This window comes from Balaenoptera acutorostrata, chromosome 3 (assembly GCF_949987535.1).
Source record: "Balaenoptera acutorostrata chromosome 3, mBalAcu1.1, whole genome shotgun sequence".
In the NCBI taxonomy this organism is placed as follows: domain Eukaryota; kingdom Metazoa; phylum Chordata; class Mammalia; order Artiodactyla; family Balaenopteridae; genus Balaenoptera; species Balaenoptera acutorostrata.
The window spans coordinates 170,156,220-170,177,177 of NC_080066.1; the positions used below are offsets into that span (position 1 = coordinate 170,156,220).

The following is a 20,958-nucleotide window of genomic DNA, read 5'->3' on the forward strand; positions in this document are numbered from 1 at the left end:
CCCCCGGACTCTGGTTTCCATTCATCTCTCGCGCTCCAAGCTTTCCGGTCCTGCGGGAAGCGCCGTGGGAGTTTGTTAATCGAAGCCGTCCTGAGTCAGTGGGCTCTGTAGAAAGCCCCTATTCCTAAAATGCCAGTTCAGTTAGCAACTCGGTTTCACCGGGTCGACAGTTGACTCATTTGATGTATTGCTCAACGAACTTAGTTTCACCCCAATTTTTGACCGTTTTTTATAACTGAATGCTCCTCCGGTCTTGCCTTCCAAAGAGTGTTAGTTTCCGCCTACAGTTTAACCATAGCAACCCCCGGGGCCCTGGTCCTACTCTCAATAAAGAGCTGTGGCTGTGTCTTGAATGAGACTCGAGGACACGTCACCCCTCCACTTCCTCATCAGTAAATTAGGTACCGAACTCCTCCCTCCCACCTCTGAGGCGCTGGGATTCAGCAACTCGCTTTTCTCGCCTGTTTCTCTCTTCCACGGCAGGAGTTTCCAGGTTTCCCTACTTTAGCCAACAACAACGCATAAAGCACGATTTTCTCATACAAACTTGAGAGTCACAAAGTGAAGTACCACGGTCTTGATTTGATGAAGATGATAACGATAGTTAACATTTGGCAAACACTATGCGCCCGCCCCCGTTCCAAGTGAGGTACTCATTTAACCCTCGGGAACAAAATCCTCAGAAACCTTCATTTTACAGATTTTACAGAAGCTAAGTAACATTCCCAAGGTCACATGATTGCTCAGGGGTGTGGCCAGGATTTGATCCCTGATTGTGTGGATCCCCAAAGGCACCTTATTGTGATCATCAGAAAATAAAGGTAGAAGTCAAATTTGGTTGGAAGTGGCATAGTGTATCAGGATTTTCTTTTTTTAAGGAGGAACAATTTTTTGATGTGGATTTTAAAATACTTTCCCTTCATGCAACATTGATTAGTCTCTCCTACATGCCAGGCACCCGTGTGTGAAAAATAGTCCTGCCCTCAGTGACCTCAGGCACGGTGAGAAAACAAAGGCTTAGAAAGCCCAATAGTCTGAGGTCACACTGCTGCAAAGTACTTAAACCTGAAATTCAAACCTAGATCTATTAACCCCAAGTAGATGCTGGGGTAAAGAGCTTGGTTTTCTTCCCAGAAACCTGAGAGCCATTGAATGTTGTGAAGTTAAGGAGTCACTATCAGGTGGTTTGTAGTGAGGTCACGCTTGAGAATAAGTAGGACTGATGGAAGCAACAAAACCCATTAAGAGACTTTATATTCATCTAAGAGAGGAGTGAGGGTTCAAACTAAAGGCAGTGGCAGAGATTGGAGTGGAGGGAAAGGATCTGAGGTCATTTGGGAGGTAGAATAGAAGTGCTCAGTGACTAGATATGGAGCAGGAAGGGGAAAAGAGAAGCAAAAATGGCTGCTAGGGTTCTGGCTTAGGGAACTATGTAGAGTGTGGTTACTTTTTCTTAGATAGTGCAGGAAAAGGAAGAGGTTTGGGAAGGAAGATCATTTTGGGTTCTCTTAAGCGGAACACGGAAATGGAGCTCTCTGGTTGAAAGTAAGCCTCTGCAGGCTAAGTCCATTTTGTGATATCCCAACTTATGTTTTCAAAAATAACACATTAAATCAATTTAAAAATGTGATTGGGGAAATTCCCTAATGTTGACAGCTAAGAATATCACATTTTTCATGGAGCAACTTGGAATCTATGGTTTTAGTAAATGAGGCATCCTATGTAAAATAAAACTGGTAAATGAGAGCTCTACCCACCACCAGAGCCTCCCATCAAGCCTCTTAGATAGCCTCAACCACCAGAGGGCAGACAGCAGAAGCAAGAAAAACTACAATCCTGCAGCCTGTGGACCAAGAAACACAGTTAGAGAAAGATAGACAAGATGAAAAGGCAGAGGGCTATGTACCAGATGAAGGAACAAGAAAAAACCCCAGAAAAACAACTAAATGAAATGGAGATAGGCAACCTTCCAGAGAAAGAATTCAGAATAATGATAGTGAAGATGATCCAGGACCTCGGAATAAGAATGGAGGCAAAGATTGAGAAGATGCAAGAAATGATTAACAAAGACCTAGAAGAATTAAAGAACAAACAAACAGAGATGACCAATACAATAACTGAAAACTACACTAGAAGGAATCAATAGCAGAATAACTGAGGCAGAAGAACGGATAAGTGACCTGGAAGACAGAATGGTGGAATTCACTGCTGCGGAACAGACTAAAGAAAAAAGAATGAAAAGAAGTGAAGACAGCCTAAGAGACCTCTGGGACAACATTAAACGCAACAACATTCGCATTATAGGGGTCCCAGAAGGAGAAGAGAGAGAGAAAGGACCAGAGAAAATATTTGAAGAGATTATAGTCGAAAACTTCCCTAACATGGGAAAGGAAATAGCCACCCACGTCCAGGAAGCGCAGAGAGTCCCATACAGAATAAACCCAAGGAGAAACACGCCGAGACACATAGTAATCAAAGTGGCAAAAATTAAAGACGAAGAAAAATTATTGAAAGCAGCAAGGGAAAAACGACAAATAACATACAAGGGAACTCCCATAAGGTTAACAGCTGATTTCTCAGCAGAAACTCTGCAAGCCAGAAGGGAGTGGCATGATATACTTCAAGTGATGAAAGGGAAGAACCTACAACCAAGATTACTCTACCCGGCAAGGATCTCATTTAGATTTGATGGAGAAATCAAAAGCTTTACAGACAAGCAAAAGCTAAAAGAATTCAGCACCTCCAAACCAGCTCTACAACAAATGCTAAAGGAACTTCTCTAAGTGGGAAACACAAGAGAAGAAACGGACCTACAAAAACAAACCCAAAACAATTAAGAAAATGGTCATAGGAACATACATATCGATAATTACCTTAAACGTGAATGGATTAAATGCCCCAACCAAAAGACATAGACTGGCTGAATGGATACAAAAACAAGACCCATATATATGCTGTCTACAAGAGACCCACTTTAGACCTACGGACACATACAGACTGAAAGTGAGGGGATGGAAAAAGATATTCCATGCAAATGGAAATCAAAAGAAAGCTGGAGTAGCTATACTCATATCAGATAAAATAGACTTTAAAATAAAGAATGTTACAAGAGACAAGGAAGGACACTACATAATGATCAAGGGATCAATCCAAGAAAAAGATCTAGCAATTATAAATATACGTGCACCCAACATACAAGCACCTCAATACATAAGGCAACTGCTAATAGCTATAAAAGAGGAAATCGACAGTGACACAATAATAGTGGGAGACTTTAACACCTCACTTACACCCATGGACAGATCATCCAGACAGAAAATTAATAAGGAAATACAAGCTTTAAATGACACAATAGACCAGAGAGATTTAATTGATATATATAGGACATTCCATCCAAAAACAGCAGATTACACGTTCTTCTCAAGTGCGCACGGAACATTCTCCAGGATAGATCACATCTTGGGTCACAAATCAAGCCTCAGTAAATTTAAGAAAATTGAAATCATATCAAGCATCTTTTCTGACCACAACGCTATGAGATTAGAAATGAATTACAGGGAAAAAAATGTAAAAAAGACAAACACATGGAGGCTAAACAATACGTTACTAAATAACCAAGAGATCACTGAAGAAATCAAAGAGGAAATCAAAAAATACCTAGAGACAAATGACAATGAAAACACGACGACCCAAAACCTATGGGATGCAGCAAAAGCGGTTCTAAGAGGGAAGTTTATAGCTATACAAGCCTACCTAAAGAAACAAGAAAAATCTCAAGTAAACAATCTAACCTTACACCTAAAGAAACTAGAGAAAGAAGAACAAACAAAACCCAAAGTTAGCAGAAGGAAAGAAATCATAAAGATCAGAGCGGAAATAAATGAAATAGAAACAAAGAAAACAATAGCAAAGATCAATAAAACTAAAAGTTGGTTATTTGAGAAGATAAACAAAATTGATAAGCCATTAGCCAGACTCATCAAGAAAAAGAGGGAGAGGACTCAAATCAATAAAATCAGAAATGAAAAAGGAGAAGTTACAACAGACACCGCAGAAATACAAAGCATCCTAAGAGACTACTACAAGCAACTTTATGCCAATAAAATGGACAACCTGGAAGAAATGGACAAATTCTTAGAAAGGTATAACCTTCCAAGACTGAATCAGGAAGAAACAGAAAATATGAACAGACCAATCACAAGTAATGAAATTGAAACTGTGATTAAAAATCTTCCAACAAACAAAAGTCCAGGACCAGATGGCTTCACAGGTGAATTCTATCAAACATTTAGAGAAGAGCTAACACCCATCCTTCTCAAACTCTTCCAAAAAATTGCAGAGGAAGGAACACTCCCAAACTCATTCTATGAGGCCACCATCACCCTGATACCAAAACCAGACAAAGACACTACAAAAAAAGAAAATTACAGACCAATATCACTGATGAATATAGATGCAAAAATCCTCAACAAAATACTAGCAAACAGAATCCAACAACACATTAAAAGGATCATACACCACGATCAAGTGGGATTTATCCCAGGGATGCAAGGATTCTTCAATATACGCAAATCAATCAATGTGATACACCATATTAACAAATTGAAGAATAAAAACCATATGATCATCTCAATAGATGCAGAAAAAGCTTTTGACAAAATTCAACACCCATTTCTGATAAAAACTCTCCAGAAAGTGGGCATAGAGGGAACCTACCTCAACATAATAAAGGCCATATATGACAAACCCACAGCAAACATCATTCTCAATGGTGAAAAACTGAAAGCATTTCTTCTAAGATCAGGAACGAGACAAGGATGTCCACTCTCACCACTATTATTCAACATAGTTCGGGAAGTCCTAGCCACGGCAATCAGAGAAGAAAAAGAAATAAAAGGAATACAAATTGGAAAAGAAGAAGTAAAACTGTCACTGTTTGCAGATGACATGATACTATACATAGAGAATCCTAAAACTGCCACCAGAAAACTGCTAGAGCTAATTAATGAATATGGTAAAGTTGCAGGATACAAAATTAATGCACAGAAATCTCTTGCATTCCTATACACTAATAATGAAAAATCTGAAAGAGAAATTATGGAAACACTCCCATTTACCATTGCAACCAAAAGAATAAAATACCTAGGAATAAACCTACCTAGGGAGACAAAAGACCTGTATGCAGAAAACTATAAGACACTGATGAAAGAAATTAAAGATGATACCAACAGATGGAGAGATATACCATGTTCTTGGATTGGAAGAATCAACATTGTGAAAATGAGTATACTACCCAAAGCAATCTACAGATTCAATGCAATCCCTATCAAATTACCAATGGCATTTTTTACGGAGCTAGAACAAATCATCTTAAAATTTGTATGGAGACACAAAAGACCCCGAATAGCCAAAGCAGTCTGGAGGCAAAAAAATGGAGCTGGAGGAATCAAACTCCCTGACTTCAGACTATACTACAAAGCTACAGTAATCAAGACAATATGGTACTGGCACCAAAACAGAAACATAGATCAATGGAACAAGATAGAAAGCCCAGAGATTAACCCACGCACCTATGGTCAACTAATCTATGACAAAGGAGGCAAAGATATACAATGGAGAAAAGACAGTCTCTTCAATAAGTGGTGCTGGGAAAACTGGACAGCTACCTGTAAAAGAATGAAATTATAATACTCCCTAACACCATACACAAAAATAAACTCAAAATGGATTAGAGACCTAAATATAAGACTGGACACTATAAAACTCTTAGAGGAAAACATAGGAAGAACACTCTTTGACATAAATCACAGCAAAATCTTTTTTGATCCACCTCCTAGAGTAATGGAAATAAAAACAAAAATAAACAAGTGGGACCTAATGAAACTTCAAAGCTTTTGCACAGCAAAGGGAACCATAAACAAGACGAAAAGACAACCCTCAGAATGGGAGAAAATATTTGCAAATGAATCAACGGACAAAGGATTAATCTCCAAAATATATAAACAGTTCATTCAGCTCAATATCAAAGAAACAAACACCCCAATCCAAAAATGGGCAGAAGACCTAAATAGACATTTCTCCAAAGAAGACATACAGACGGCCACAAAGCACATGAAAAGCTGCTCAACATCACTAATTATTAGAGAAATGCAAATCAAAATTACAATGAGGTATCACCTCACTCCTGTTAGAATGGGCATCATCAGAAAATCTACAAACAACAAATGCTGGAGAGGGTGTGGAGAAAAGGGAACCCTCTTGCACTGTTGGTGGGAATGTAAACTGATACAGCCACTATGGAGAACAATATGGAGGTTCCTTAAAAAACTAAAAATAGAATTACCATATGACCCAGCAATCCCACTACTGGGCATATACCCAGAGAAAACCATAATTCAAAAAGACACATGCACCCGAATGTTCATTGCAGCACTATTTACAATAGCCAGGTCATGGAAGCAACCTAAATGCCCATCAACAGACGAATGGATAAAGAAGTTGTGGTACATATATACAATGGAATATTACTCAGCCATAAAAAGGAACGAAATTGAGTCATTTGTTGAGACGTGGATGGATCTAGAGACTGTCATACAGAGTGAAGTCAGTCAGAAAGAGAAAAACAAATATCGTATATTAATGCATGTATGTGGAACCTAGAAAAATGGTACAGATGAGCCAGTTTGCAGGGCAGAAGTTGAGACACAGATGTAGAGAATGGAAATATGGACACCAAGGGGGGAAAACTGCAGTGAGGTGGGGATGGTGGTGTGCTGAATTGGGCGATTGGGATTGACATGTATACACTGATGTGTATAAAATTGATGCCTAATAAGAACCTGCAGTATAAAAAAACAAACAAAACAACTAATACTAAACTTTCATTGGGTTATTTGTATGGAAATATGTTAATATAAATGTTTCAGACGTTGCATGAAATTTCTAAAAATCTTATATTTGTATTTGTATGGAAATATGTATGGAAATATGTCAATATAAATGTTTCAGACATTACATGAAATTTCTAAAAATCTTATATTTGTATGGAAATATGTATGGAAATATGTTAATATAAATGTTTCAGACATTACATGAAATTTCTAAAAATCTTATATGTTCTGGTATAATGTTATAAGTAATAATCCTAGTTATTACTTTAAAATGTATATCTCAGAAATAACTAATTTTCTTGTCAACTGCATTATTATGAACTTTCATCAAATCTTTAACCGTGGTCATTTTTAAGTCTTTTGTCATTTACAGACAGTTCTGGGTGTACTCTGATGATTTTGCAAATATGTTCCTATAAAAGGGTTTCATCTTCAAGAAATTCATGGAAAAGACTCTGACAAGTACAGGTTTCTGGTAACTGACTGTACTGCTGAACTGAATGAATAAGCATTTTCAGAACTCTAATGAAAAACTGATGAACTCATAAAAGTGCTAACAAAAGATCAAGATGAAAAAAAAAATTAATTACATGGGACTGAGTGAACTGATGAGGATGAGTATAATTTTTGTGACTTTCTGTCTGAATTAATTTAAAAAAAAAAATCCCACAAGGACTCAGAGGCAAAGAATATACAAATCAATTTTCACTGCAAAGTAAAGGAGCTGTTACAGTGGAGGATTACTGGACTGAATGTCAATATTATGACATAGTATGAGTGTGTTTCATGTTTGGTAACTGCAATCATTGTTGCTTTTGTTGTGGTCATCCATGTACAATGCTTGGTGTCAGTCTATTTATCTCTTGTAAAAAAAAAAACTGTTAACAGAGTTGGCTCTGTTGGATGTTGGTATTGGCAAAATCATTGGTAAGTTTTGCCACTTCCATTTGTGTGAGCTGCACAATGGCACCAACATTGTTACACGTGTTTTGTTAGTTCATGCTGATCCTTACAGGGTTTCAAATTTCTTTTCATTTGGAGAAAGAAATGTAAGCAAGTGAGTTACTCTACCTACGTCTTGAATCTTTTTTGCCTGGCTGGGTAGTTCCAGTATTAAATACACAGCAGAAAATGGGGGTCTGTAATTTCTCTGTCTAGAAAATTGCCAAAGATCAGACAGCCATCTTGGCCTATCCAGGCACAGGCATAAAAGCTGGAAAAATCTATTGAGAAGTATCAAGCCTCAAAGAAATATCAACCAAGGAAGCTGTTATTTTTCTTTTCAACTGAGAAAGATTATAAAAACTTAATTTTCACCTAGCTTTGAAGATGACTTTGTGATTAAAATGACTTAGGCATCCCCCAAAGGTACCAAATATCGAAATTCCATCTACTGTTGGACAGTTCTTCATCTGGCAGCCCAAATTTCCAAATAAAATCTATCAAAGACCAAAGAGCATTCCTAGGACTCCTGACATCCTAATGAGGTATTTGTCCCTCTTTCTGTGCATCACAATAGTCTCTGTGTGCCATATCCTGCTCCAGTGATCTGCAGGGTAACAAGGTACAAGAGACATCCTTTGGTAGAATGGAGAAGGCTGCATTACCCAGGGGAAATGTAACCAGCACAGGGACTCCTGTGATGTTGTTTAGTCTTGTGCCTGTGTTTTTTGATGTAATATGATTGGCTCTTGCTAGTTTAGTCAATTAAGGATTGGAAAGGTGGAACTTAAATCATAAATGATTTTGTAGTTTGTATCTTTTTACTTAATAAGTCATCCAAAGAGATAATAAATACCCTGTTTGTGAAATTATACCATTTCTATTGTCATGGAGGCCTAACTCCAACAGAGAAGGTGTGCCAGCCCCTAAACACTGCAGCCAAAGTTCTAAGGAAACCCATCCAAAGCAGAAGGATGAAGACACACTGATGATAATACTGACCAGGTTCCTGGATCCGGGAAGCCCTGGCTGTCCTGGAGGGCCGGGTGGGCCTGGAATGGCCACAGCTAAGACAAAGCAGAAAAGAGAAGTTACAAAAAAGCATACTCTCTGCAAAATGCCTCCGAGGTTCAGCTGGTCACTGAGGGGAGCGTTCACCACCCCACTCACGGTGCTTAAAAGTGTTGCACCTCGTAACCGAATCTTAGGAACTCTGTGCCCAGCATATGACTCAGCCACATTAACTGGTTTGGGGGAGAACTGAGATTCTTGACTGTAGCCCTGGATGAAGTCATGCCTAAGACTTTCCAGTTTTATAAGTGAATAAATTCCTGTTGTTTCAATTGTTTGTATAAAAAAAAAAAAAAAAGAACAGAGCTGGGAGCTCGATTGGCACTGCCTGCGGGGGAGGAGCGCCGCCGCCGCCGCCGCCGCCTTCGCCGCCGCGAGCTGGGAGCTCGATTGGCGCTGCCTGCGGGGGAGGAGCGCCGCCGCCGCGGCGAGCTGGGAGCTCGATTGGCGCTGCCTGCGGGGGAGGAGCGCCGCCGCCGCCGCCGCCGCCGCGAGCTGGGAGCTTGATTGGCGCTGCCTGCGGGGGAGGAGCGCCGCCGCCGCCGCCGCCGCCGCCCCCGCCCCCGCCGTCGCAGTCGTCGTGAGTGAGGAAGCGCCTCGGTCACTCCTGCTGAGGGCCCTCGCCGACGCCTGGGTTTACCCGCCGCCCCGCCAGCTCCGCTCGTTTCCCGTCCCCCGCGGCCCGGCGCGGGGCAGGCCTGCCGGGGCCGTGGAGGACGAGGTGGTCTGCACTGCCAAGAAGATGGACAAGATGGTGCAGAAGAAAAACGCGGTGAGCGCGGCGGGCGGCGCGGGCCGGAGGGAGGCCGGGCGGCGGGCGGGGGCCAGTCGGCCTGAGGGTGCTCCCGTCCCGCGGTGAGCGCGGCGGGTGCCGCGTGACGGCGGCGAGGCCCGCGCTCTGGGGAGGGGTTCCTGGGGAGGGGGGAGCTTCGTGTCCCGCGGCCGCGTCCCGGGCAGGGGTTCTGGGGGGCGTCCTGTCCCGCAGCTGCGTCCCGGGCAGGGGTTCTGGGGGGCGTCCTGTCCCGCGGCCGCGTCCCGGGGAGGGGGTCCTGGGGGGGGGTCCCGGGGAGGGCGTCCGGTCCCGCGGCCACCGGCGCTGGGACCCGCTCTGGGCGCCCGAGGCCCCTCGTGATTAGCGCAGCCCGGTAAATTCCATCGAGGCGTCCTCCTCATTATTTTAAACGTGACGGTGGTAAAGCCTCGCTGGTTTAGCTGAAGAGTGCAGAGAGCCCTCCCTGTTGGAAAGAATTCGTTGTCTTTCCCGGGCTCATTGGCTAGCAGCGAGAAGACAACATCAAACAGAGGTTTGTGATCAGTTTTAGACATGAAACTGTTCAAGCAAAACGTGAATTTCCTGGATCTTATTTTTGAGGAAGGCTGAACATTCCCTTGATTGTCTCAACTCCCCTGCATGTTTGCTTAGCAATTAAAAAAGGTGAACTATGCCAGTGTACTTGGCAAGTTGCTAAACTTTTTTGAAAAAGTGGATCTTGTTAGGCCGCGGAGTGCGGGGAGCTGTGTTTAAGGCACTGCCGCCGACGAGGCTGTGCTGCCGGCTGGATTTGGACACATGTCGTTGCTGGTCCTTTCAGTGGTTTACGGTTGCTACCGGTGGCGTTTTCTGTTACTGATAACGTGTGCACGTGAACGTGTTCTCTTGTGGTTTGTATGAGGTGCTCCAGTTTCTGCATTTCTGTCCACCTGTGTGGGCCACTCTCAGTCCCTTGCTTCCGAGTCGTCTATATTTTCAGCTAAACTTCTGAAATTCTAAGTCAAACGAATGTGAAGGAGAGAGGGGCTGCTCTGATTTGCACAGCACTTTGGAGTTACAAAGCGTTTGTGCAGAATTCTTTGGGGACTCACGACAGCTGTGTTGCATTCATTTTACAGAATAAGAAACTGAGTCAGACCAAGCAGTTCACCTCCTTAAATGAAGTGTGCGTTGTGGCTTAAGCCAGGACCCGAGTTTTCTGCTGGGCAGCATGCAGAAGTAGTGTTAACACCGAATTCTTAAGACTTCAGACTTGGTGTGCGCCTCTTTTCCTTTAACAGGTGCATTGCCCGGCGTGTAATTTCATACCCTGTTCATCTGGATTTGCAATTTTGGCTTTTTAAAGGATTTCCTGTTTGTTTTCTGTTCCAGACGTTGCCTGTGCCATTTATTTTTTCTGTTGATACAGGCCTTTGATTCCTCACTGCAAGTGATGAGCTCTGTATACTTGATTGGCTGAACGTTTCTGTTATTCTGTTTAAACTGGCAAGTTTTTTTTCTTTGCCTAGAGAACCCTAGACTCCCCTAGTAGAAGCTGGCTCCTAGGGAAAAAGGCCGTTTCTTGGGTAATTTTTTTCTCGAACTCAGGCTATAAAATGTGTACCTTTTAATCATCTAGTGCACTAGGTGTTTTTGTTTGTTTCCTTTCCTTGAAATAGACGTTTCCTAGAAATGAGGAATTCCTTAGTGAGCAAGTATGGAGAAGACCAGTTTGTATTTATCTGCAGTTCTCAAATTATAAACACATAATGCGTCAGCAGGAGAATGAGGATAAGCTCCACAGATAATCCTCAAGTCTCATTTTTCTTTTCAAATCTTATATTTCTAATAGTACAGAACTTTACCAGTATAAAAACTTGCCACCCCCCCCCCCCAAAAAAAAGAACAGAACTGCAGGAAAGAACAAAGAGCACTTAAAGTGTGTGTGTGTGTTTAATATATACATGTACATATACCCAGGTACATACACCTTTATATTTATATGTTATTTTGTAAATAAATGACAATAATAATGTCTTGTGGAGATGTAGAACAGAAGTATACAACAAAAGCACAAACAGCAGGAGGGGGCAAATGGAGTTAAACTGTTAAACCTCCATGGGATGGTTCCATGGAGGAGGCAGAGAGGGGGATGGGATCCTCGAAGAGCTGCTGAAGACCTTGCATTTTTTGCAGATCTCTTTAGAATGCTACTTGCATATTGTGCTCTCACTGAATGCACCTGGCTGAGCTATGGCACATTAGCACGGTAAACATTTGTCAGATTTGCCCTAGTCAGAAAATTTTCTATACCTGCCATCCTGCTTGGCACTTAAAATAATTTTTTTTTTTTTAACCTCTCTATGATATAGGGATGATGGGTGAAGAAGGCAGGCTGCAGGGTAATATGTAGTATGTATGATCCCATTTTGATACAGTAAACAGAAAGTATTAAATGCATGCCTGTTTGTATGAGCAGTGAGTTTGCATGGTTATCTCAAGAGGGAGGGAATGGGACGGGTAGAGAAAGAGGTTGACCACAGACTATTGTTTTACTTGTTACAAGAGGCATGTGTTGCCTTCATTTCTGATTAAACTTTTTGTTTACAGATTATTGTAGGTTTACATGCAGTTGTAAGAAATAATAGTGAGATAGCTCCTGTGTGTCCTTTACCCAGTTTTCCCCAATGGTAACATCTTACAGAACCATAGTATACTGTCACAACCTGGGTATTGCCATTGACACAGTCAAGATACAGAACATTTCCATCCCACAGGATCTCTCCTGATGCCATTTTATAGCCACTGCTGCTCCCCCACTCCCCACCAAATCATAATGATCTGATAGTGCAGTGGATAAAGTTGCAATAAAGTTTTTGTGCAGATGATCAAGGGAAAATACCCCCTGGGGAAGATGGCCCATCTCCCACTCCCCCGGCCCTATCTGTCCCTGGCAACCTGTCATTTCAAGAATGTTATGTGGGACTTCCCTGGTGGCGCAGCGGTTAAGAATCTGCCTGCCATTGCAGGGGACATGGGTTCGATCCCTTGTCCGGGAAGATCCCACATGCCGCGGAGCAACTAAGCCCATGCGCCACAACGACTGAGCCTGCGCTCTGGAGCCCGGGAGCCGCAACTACTGAGCCCACGTGCCACAAGTACTGAAGCCCGCGTGCCTAGAGCCCGTGCTCTGCAACAAGAGAAGCCACCGCAGCGAGAAGCCCGCGCACTGCAACAAAGAGTAGCCCCCGCTCGCCGCAACTAGAGAAAGCCCACACGCAGCAACGAAGACCCAACGCAGCCAAAAATAAAATAAATTAACTAATTAATTAAAAAAAAAAGAATGTTATGTGAATAAAATCATATAGTGTGTAACCTTTTTTTTTTTCTTAAGTAAAAAAAATTTTTTTTTGGCTGCGCTGCCGGTTATGCGATCTTAGTTCCCCGACCAAGGATTGAACCCAGCCCAGGTAGTGAAAGTGCTGAGTGCTGAACACTGGACCGCCAGGGAATTCCCAGTATGTAACCTTTTGGATTGGCCTTTTTCACTCAATGTAATTCCCTGGAGAGTCATCCAAATTGCATGAATCAATAGTGCTCCTTTTTAAAAAAAAAAAAAAAATTATTTATTTATTTATTTATTTGGCTGTGCGGGTCTTTAGTTGCAGCATGTGGGATCTAGTTCCCTGACCAGGGATGGAACCTGGGCCCCCTGCATTGAGAGTGCAGAGTCTTAACCGCTGGAACACCGGAGAGGTCCCAGTGCCGCTTTCTTTTTAATTGCTGAGTAGTATTCCATGGTTTGGCTATACTTCAGTTTGTTTAATCACTTGCCCATTGAAGAACATCTGAGTTTTTTTCCCATTTCTTGACTATTACTGATAGAGATGCTGTGGACATTTGTGTACCTTTTTTTGTGCGAACATGCGTTCTCTGGGATAAATGCCATATGGTATGTGTTGCTTTTTTTTTTTTTTTTTTTTGGCTACGCTGTGCCACATGTGGGATCTTGGTTCCCCAATCAGGGATCGAGCCCGTGCCCCCTGCATTGGGAGCTTGGAGTCTTAACCACTGGACTGCCAGGGAAATTCCTGTATTGCTCCCCCCGCCCCACTTTATTGATTGATTGATTGATTGGTTGATTGGCTGTATTGGGTCTTAGTTGCGGCACGCGCGGGACCTTCGTTAAGGCATGTGGGATCTTTTTTGTCGTTGCGGCGCACGGGCTCTTCATCGCAGCATGAGAGCTTCTCTCTAGTTGTGGCGTGCGGGTTTTCTCTCTCTAGTTGTGGCACGTGGGCTCTGTAGTTGTGGCGTGCAGGCTCCAGAGCGCGTGGGCTCTGTAGTTTGCTGCACGTGGGCTACCTCATTGAGGTGTGCGAGCTCAGTAGTTTGGCGCGAGGGCTTAGTTGCCCCGCGGCATGTGGGATCTTAGTTCCCCGACGGGGAATCGGACCCGCTTCCCCTGCATTGCAGGACGGATTCTTTACCACTGAACCACCAGGGAAGTCCCTGTATTGCTTTTTTAAATTAAAAAAAAAAAAGAAAGGAAAAGCAATTAGAGGTAAAGCAACTAATTATATGATTGCCTTTCAAAGTACATCTTCAAACCCTACATTCTTGGTGTACATAAGTTATTTATGTTGATTTCTGGTGTTTAGCTCTAGCAACAAGGCAATAATAATAACGCTGTAGTTTTCCTTGTTTCTTTCAACTGATGATCTGTGTATTTATTACAAATAATAATTAACACTCACAAGCTACCAGGAGGCAAGTAATGGTTAGCGCTGGTGTGGTTAACTCCTTTATAGATAGGGAGGTTGAGGCATGGGTATTGTGGAATTTGCCATGTTGAGGCATGGGTATTGTGGAATTTGCCTAAGGTTATAGCACTGTGTTCTGACTCAGAATCATTCAGATTTATTCCTTCTCTTTCTGTCTCCTGAATTAACGCTTTGTAATTTTGACCTAGGTGTGAGGACACGAAAAGGGTTTTTTTTCTGTATCTGAGACTTAGTGCTTGTTTTATAGAAGCAATATAGTATAGTGGTTATAGTATACACTTTAGCATCTGATTTTTTTTTCTTAAGTCTTTAATGAATTTATTACAATATTGCTTCTGTTTAATGTTTTGCACATGCCGGAAAGGTAATAGGCCTTGGCCCCTGGGCCTGGGCTTCGTCTCTTGTGCTGTCTCCTGTCCCTGTTGCCCCCGCGCGCTGGCCCGTCCGCGCTGTGCCAGGGGGTATTGGTCGTCTCGCGGCTCAGATCACAGTAGCTGAAAGGGACAGTGTGTGATGTTCTGATTTCTGCCCATCGTTTTCAAAGGGAGGCTCTGGCCATTGCTCCTCGGGTAAAATGCAGAGGGAGTGCTTTTTAAGATGGGACTGTCAGTGTTGGGGACACTCCTTAATTAACAAAACGGAATCCCCTTCAGTTCCTCCAGCTGTGTTGTTTTGGCACAGAAAATGTGAGTAATAGGAACTGGAACTAAGTTGGAGTGAAAAAACGCACCGGTCCCGCCGAATTTTCCATCGAAACAGTTGATTTGTGTTGTCTCCAGGAATTCTAAAGGGCGTACCGTTGCTTCCTAACCGGTGTCATTTGGGAGATCTACCTCTGTACGTTCAAATGATTAATTTTGAGACTTTGCTCATGTGTGCAGTAAACCCTTGAATTCCCTACGACCTTCCTTTCCTCCATCTCATACCCCATTAAGCCCGCTTCAGTTTATCTCCTGCATTTCTTTGGAATCTGTCAGCTCTTCCTCAACATCCTAATACTGAACTTGCCTGTCTGTTGCGACTAGGTCCTAACTAGTGTCCATATATCTTGTTTCCTTCCAATCCATTCTTCACACAAGAAAGCTTCAAAGCAAGTTGGAACATTGCTCATAAACATCGCTCACAAACATTGTTTGGAGAATAGAAAACACAGTGTTGGCCTTGAAGACTCTGCGTGGTCTAGAATCCTCTCTGCTCCTCTAGCCCCATCTTGTGCCACTTTTGCCCTCACTTTCTATGCTTCAGATACACTGAATTAACCTTAGTTCTCACTCATCTGGCAGAAGTCAGTTCAGATATTATTTTTCACTGTGATTCCTCGCATTAAGGAATTTGATTATCAGGTTTTGTATGAGGACTAAAACTAAACTGGGAAGTGGAAGAATTGAGTTTCAACTGTTTCAGTCAACACGCATGTATTAATGATACCTACGTATTGAACACCGGGCTAGGTTTCATGAGGGATACAGAAGTTCTGGCCATCTCTGGTTTTGGATATCCCTTATTTGTTGAGACCTTTGCGTTGTTTGGTTGCCTTTTGTCTGTTTTCCAGATGGGAAAACAGGAACAAGGGAAGTATAGGTTATTACTAGGTGGGGTTGAACAAGTGGAGCAGCAAACTGCCAAGCAGAAAGAAGAGAGATGTACTCTAGAGGGATATGATTTCCATTTTCAAGGCGCCTGCATCCTGTGCAGGGAGACAGCCTAACATAAAATGTGCCTAACAACAAATATATTGACTTCTTACTAAAAATCTCCAGTTCATGTAACCAAGGGGTTTATAACTTCTCCTTTAAAAGTGATATTCCTGGGACTTCCCTGGTGGTCCAGTGGTGAAGACTCTGCGCTTCCAATGCAGCAGGCGTGGCTTCAATCCCTGGCTGGGGAGCGAAGATCCCACATGCTGCGCAGCCAAAGAAATGTTTTTCGAAAGTTATATTCCTGTATTATTGAATTTAGTGGTTTAGATTTTGTTTTAATGTTAAGAAGATTACAGTTTATTTACCAGGAACAAACAAAACATAATGTAAAAATAGTTTCCCAGAAACGATTTCCATCATTCTCTTCTTCCCTTTCTCCCGCAGACTGGTGTTTCATCTTGACAAGTTCTCTGTCAGTCCATAGGAAAGCTGTCTGGCTTGGAGGTTGCAATCCCAGGGAATTTTTCATCAGCGGGGAAGTCTCCATCACTACAGAGGAATCAAGGGAGAAGTCAGTCCCTGGTAAGTGAGATGCTCCCCCTAAACACCAACACAGCAGTCGTGTACCTTTCAAAGGGTTCAGGGGCAAGATGGGCAAGGCATTTCTGCTAACTCTTCTTAAGGATCATGGACAGTGCCCTATGCTACGAGGTAAGCGGTGACTGTTGTAATTCTTACTGGTGATCATTTCATGTCACTGATTCTTGGCTTTCTTTGTATTTCATAGGACTGTTGTAAGTCCAATACAAAATGAGTCTTATTTTTAAAAAACTGAAATGTTTTACAAAGCCTAGCATTCTCATATAGAGTCCTTTCAATTCTCCCCACTTTCCTGAGAGGCTAAGAACACTTCACACCATGAACTAGGAGAGGGGGTAGAGCCCTTTCTGATGAAATATATCAACAAAGACAAGAGTCTTAGCCTGCTTGCTCTCTGGACAGGATCTCAGACCACAAGGTCTTAAATCCTGGTATAAATTAAGGAAGTGAGGACAGTTCAACTGGCACTCTCACAACAAGAGTTCTGAAACACCTTCCAAAGAGACTATAGCAGTAGATGAGGGAAGGGAGTGCTACAGTGTGGTATAGTACAGGGGGAATGATCGGCTACAGCAGTGAAAAATGTGGTACCTATTGGTGTGCTCTCGGGGTTCTTGTACATGTAGCATAGATGACCTTTACAGTGGCCCTCCCACCTTCCCTCCTGCATTAGATGTTCTTTTTTTTTAAATTTATGTTTATTTATTTATTTATTGTTTGAACTTATTTATTCTACGTATTTATTCTTTTGGCTGCACTGGGTCTTCATTGCTGTGCACGGGCTTTCTCTAGTTACGGCTAGCGGGGGCTACTCTTGGTTGCGGTGTGCGGGCTTCTCATCGCGGTGGCTTCTCTTGTAGCGGAGCATGGGCTGTAGGCACGTGGGCTTCGGTAGTTGAGGCTCACGGGCTCTAGAATGCAGGCTCAGTTGTTGTGGCACATGCGCTTAGTTGCTGCACGGCATGTGGGATCTTCCCAGACCAGGGCTCGAACCCGTGTCCCCTGCATTGGCAGGCGCCACCAGGGAAGCCCTAGGTGTTCTTATATAGAGTCTAAAAACAGAGAGCACTGAGAGAAGGTAGTGGTTATTAAAGGCTCAGGATCTAAATTCTACCTGTCTCTACACCACTTCCCAGCTGTCGATTTGACCCCATTTTTGAACGCTGACCTCATTCTTCAACTTTCTCTGCCGTTTGTATACTCACCTTGAAAACTTGTTTCTGTGATGCGTTGAGCAGACACAGGGTGGCCGATTGCAGAGGTGGAAGCTGGTGGTCGGATATTTGTGGGCTGAATCTCCTTCAGTCCCATTCCCATTTCTGGTTACACAGAGGCCCTACTTCCTGTGTATGACGCAGAGCCATAGGATTGCGGGCAGGAGCCAAGTTCTCCATACAGTAAAGACCCCAGTGTGCCTTGGTTATAGTAATATACCTGGCTTCCTTCCTGGTAGGGAAGTGACAGGCGGCTATGCCCCTGATTTGTTCGTGGGCCTCCTGATCCAGCAGTTCCCTTGGCTCTGCCCCTGTCGTCAGCTGCCCCTAGGATAACTGTGAGCCCTAGCCACTTCTCTGGTAGATTTCCCTATTCCCCCACTATAATCACACCTGAATAAGGCAACTCAAACCTTTCAGAGATGTGTCCTGAACCTCTTGTTTTCTGAAATACCTATCTGGTGGTTGTGAGACTTAAGGACAACGTCCCCAAGAGACTTTTTCTATTTCTCCTAGTAAACCTAGACTCATCTTCTGTCACCTTCAACTCTACTCAAATTGTGTTCTTTCAACCCAGACCTCTGACCCTGCTTTTTACTTCTGCCATTTCATCCTCACTCCTGCTTCCTTTCCTAAATCCATACCTCTCTGTTGGCCTTCCTAGCCCTGGGCCAAGTTCCTTCCTCTTTCCTCAGTTTTTAGAAAGATAGAGAAGATGAAAAAGCAGAGGGCTATGTACCAGATGAAGGAACAAGAAAAAACCCCAGAAAAACAACTAAATGAAGTAGAGATAGGCAACCTTCCAGAAAAAGAATTCAGAATAATGATAGTGAAGATGATCCAGGACCTCGGAATAAGAATGGAGGCAAAGATTGAGAAGATGCAAGAAATGATTAACAAAGACCTAGAAGAATTAAAGAACAAACAAACAGAGATGACCAATACCATAACTGAAATGAAAACTACACTAGAAGGAATCAATAGCAGAATAACTGAGGCAGAAGAACGGATAAGTGACCTGGAAGACAGAATGGTGGAATTCACTGCTGCGGAACAGACTAAAGAAAAAAGAATGAAAAGAAGTGAAGACAGCCTAAGAGACCTCTGGGACAACATTAAACGCAACAACATTCGCATTATAGGGGTCCCAGAAGGAGAAGAGAGAGAGAAAGGACCAGAGAAAATATTTGAAGAGATTATAATCGAAAACTTCCCTAACATGGGAAAGGAAATAGCCACCCACGTCCAGGAAGCGCAGAGAGTCCCATACAGAATAAACCCAAGGAGAAACACGCCGAGACACATAGTAATCAAAGTGGCAAAAATTAAAGACGAAGAAAAATTATTGAAAGCAGCAAGGGAAAAACGACAAATAACATACAAGGGAACTCCCATAAGGTTAACAGCTGATTTCTCAGCAGAAACTCTGCAAGCCAGAAGGGAGTGGCATGATATACTTAAAGTGATGAAAGGGAAGAACCTACAACCAAGATTACTCTACCCGGCAAGGATCTCATTTAGATTTGATGGAGAAATCAAAAGCTTTACAGACAAGCAAAAGCTAAAAGAATTCAGCACCTCCAAACCAGCTCTACAACAAATGCTAAAGGAACTTCTCTAAGTGGGAAACACAAGAGAAGAAACGGACCTACAAAAACAAACCCAAAACAATTAAGAAAATGGTCATAGGAACATACATATCGATAATTACCTTAAACGTGAATGGATTAAATGCCCCAACCAAAAGACATAGACTGGCTGAATGGATACAAAAACAAGACCCATATATATGCTGTCTACAAGAGACCCACTTTAGACCTACGGACACATACAGACTGAAAGTGAGGGGATGGAAAAAGATATTCCATGCAAATGGAAATCAAAAGAAAGCTGGAGTAGCTATACTCATATCAGATAAAATAGACTTTAAAATAAAGAATGTTACAAGAGACAAGGAAGGACACTACATAATGATCAAGGGATCAATCCAAGAAAAAGATCTAGCAATTATAAATATACGTGCACCCAACATACAAGCACCTCAATACATAAGGCAACTGCTAATAGCTATAAAAGAGGAAATCGACAGTGACACAATAATAGTGGGAGACTTTAACACCTCACTTACACCCATGGACAGATCATCCAGACAGAAAATTAATAAGGAAATACAAGCTTTAAATGACACAATAGACCAGAGAGATTTAATTGATATTTATAGGACATTCCATCCACAAACAGCAGATTCCACTTTCTTCTCAAGTGCACATGGAACATTCTCCATGATAGATCCCATCTTGGGTCACAAATCAAGCCTTGGTAAATTTAAGAAAACTGAAATCATATCAAGCATCTTTTCCGACCACAGCGCTGTAAGATTAGAAATCAATTACAGGGAAAGAAAACGTAAAAAACACAAACACATGGAGGCTAAACAATACGTTACTAAATCTCTTCACCAAGAGATCAGTGAAGAAATCAAAGAGGAAATTAAAAAATACCTAGAGACAAATGACAATGAAAACACGATGATCCAAAACCTATGGGATGCAGCAAAAGCAGTTCTAAGAGGGAAATTAATAGCAATACAAGCCTACCTCAAGCAACAAGAAAAATCTCAAATAACCAAGCTAACCTTACACCTAAAGGAACTAGAGAAAGAAGAACAAACAAACCCAAAGTTAGTAGAAGGAAAGAAATCATAAAGATCAGAGCAGAAAGAAATGAAATAGACACAAAGAAAATAATAGCAAAGATCAATAAAACTAAAAGCTGGTTCTTTGAGAAGATAAACAAAATTGATCAACCTTTAGCCAGACTCATCAAGAAAAAGAGGGAGAGGACTCAAATCAATGAAATTAGAGATGTAAAGGAGAAGTTACAACGGACACCGCAGAATTACAAAGTATCATGAGAGACTACTACAAGCAACTCTATGCCAATAAAACGGACAACCTGGAGGAAATGGACAAATTCTTAGGTATAACCTTCCAAGAGTGAACCAGGAAGAAATAGAGAATATGAACAGACCAATCACAAGTAATGAAATTGAAATGGTGATTAAAA

General features: G+C 42.2%; 1 protein-coding gene across 2 annotated transcripts in view; it reads right to left on the reverse strand.

Annotated features, from left to right (window-relative positions):
- Positions 1–20,958, reverse strand: part of LOC130707592 (cyclin-Y-like protein 1) — a 63,493-nt gene that overhangs the window by 34,810 nt on the left and 7,725 nt on the right. The window contains exon 1 of one of the 2 annotated variants that reach the window (XM_057542815.1): positions 8,835–9,210. The exons of the other annotated variant lie outside the window; for it this stretch is intronic. Coding sequence (XP_057398798.1) covers positions 8,835–8,937 — 103 coding nt within the window. The 5' untranslated portion in view covers positions 8,938–9,210. Of the gene's footprint in view, positions 1–8,834; positions 9,211–20,958 lie in introns of those variants that run through there. 2 annotated transcript variants of the gene reach the window in all.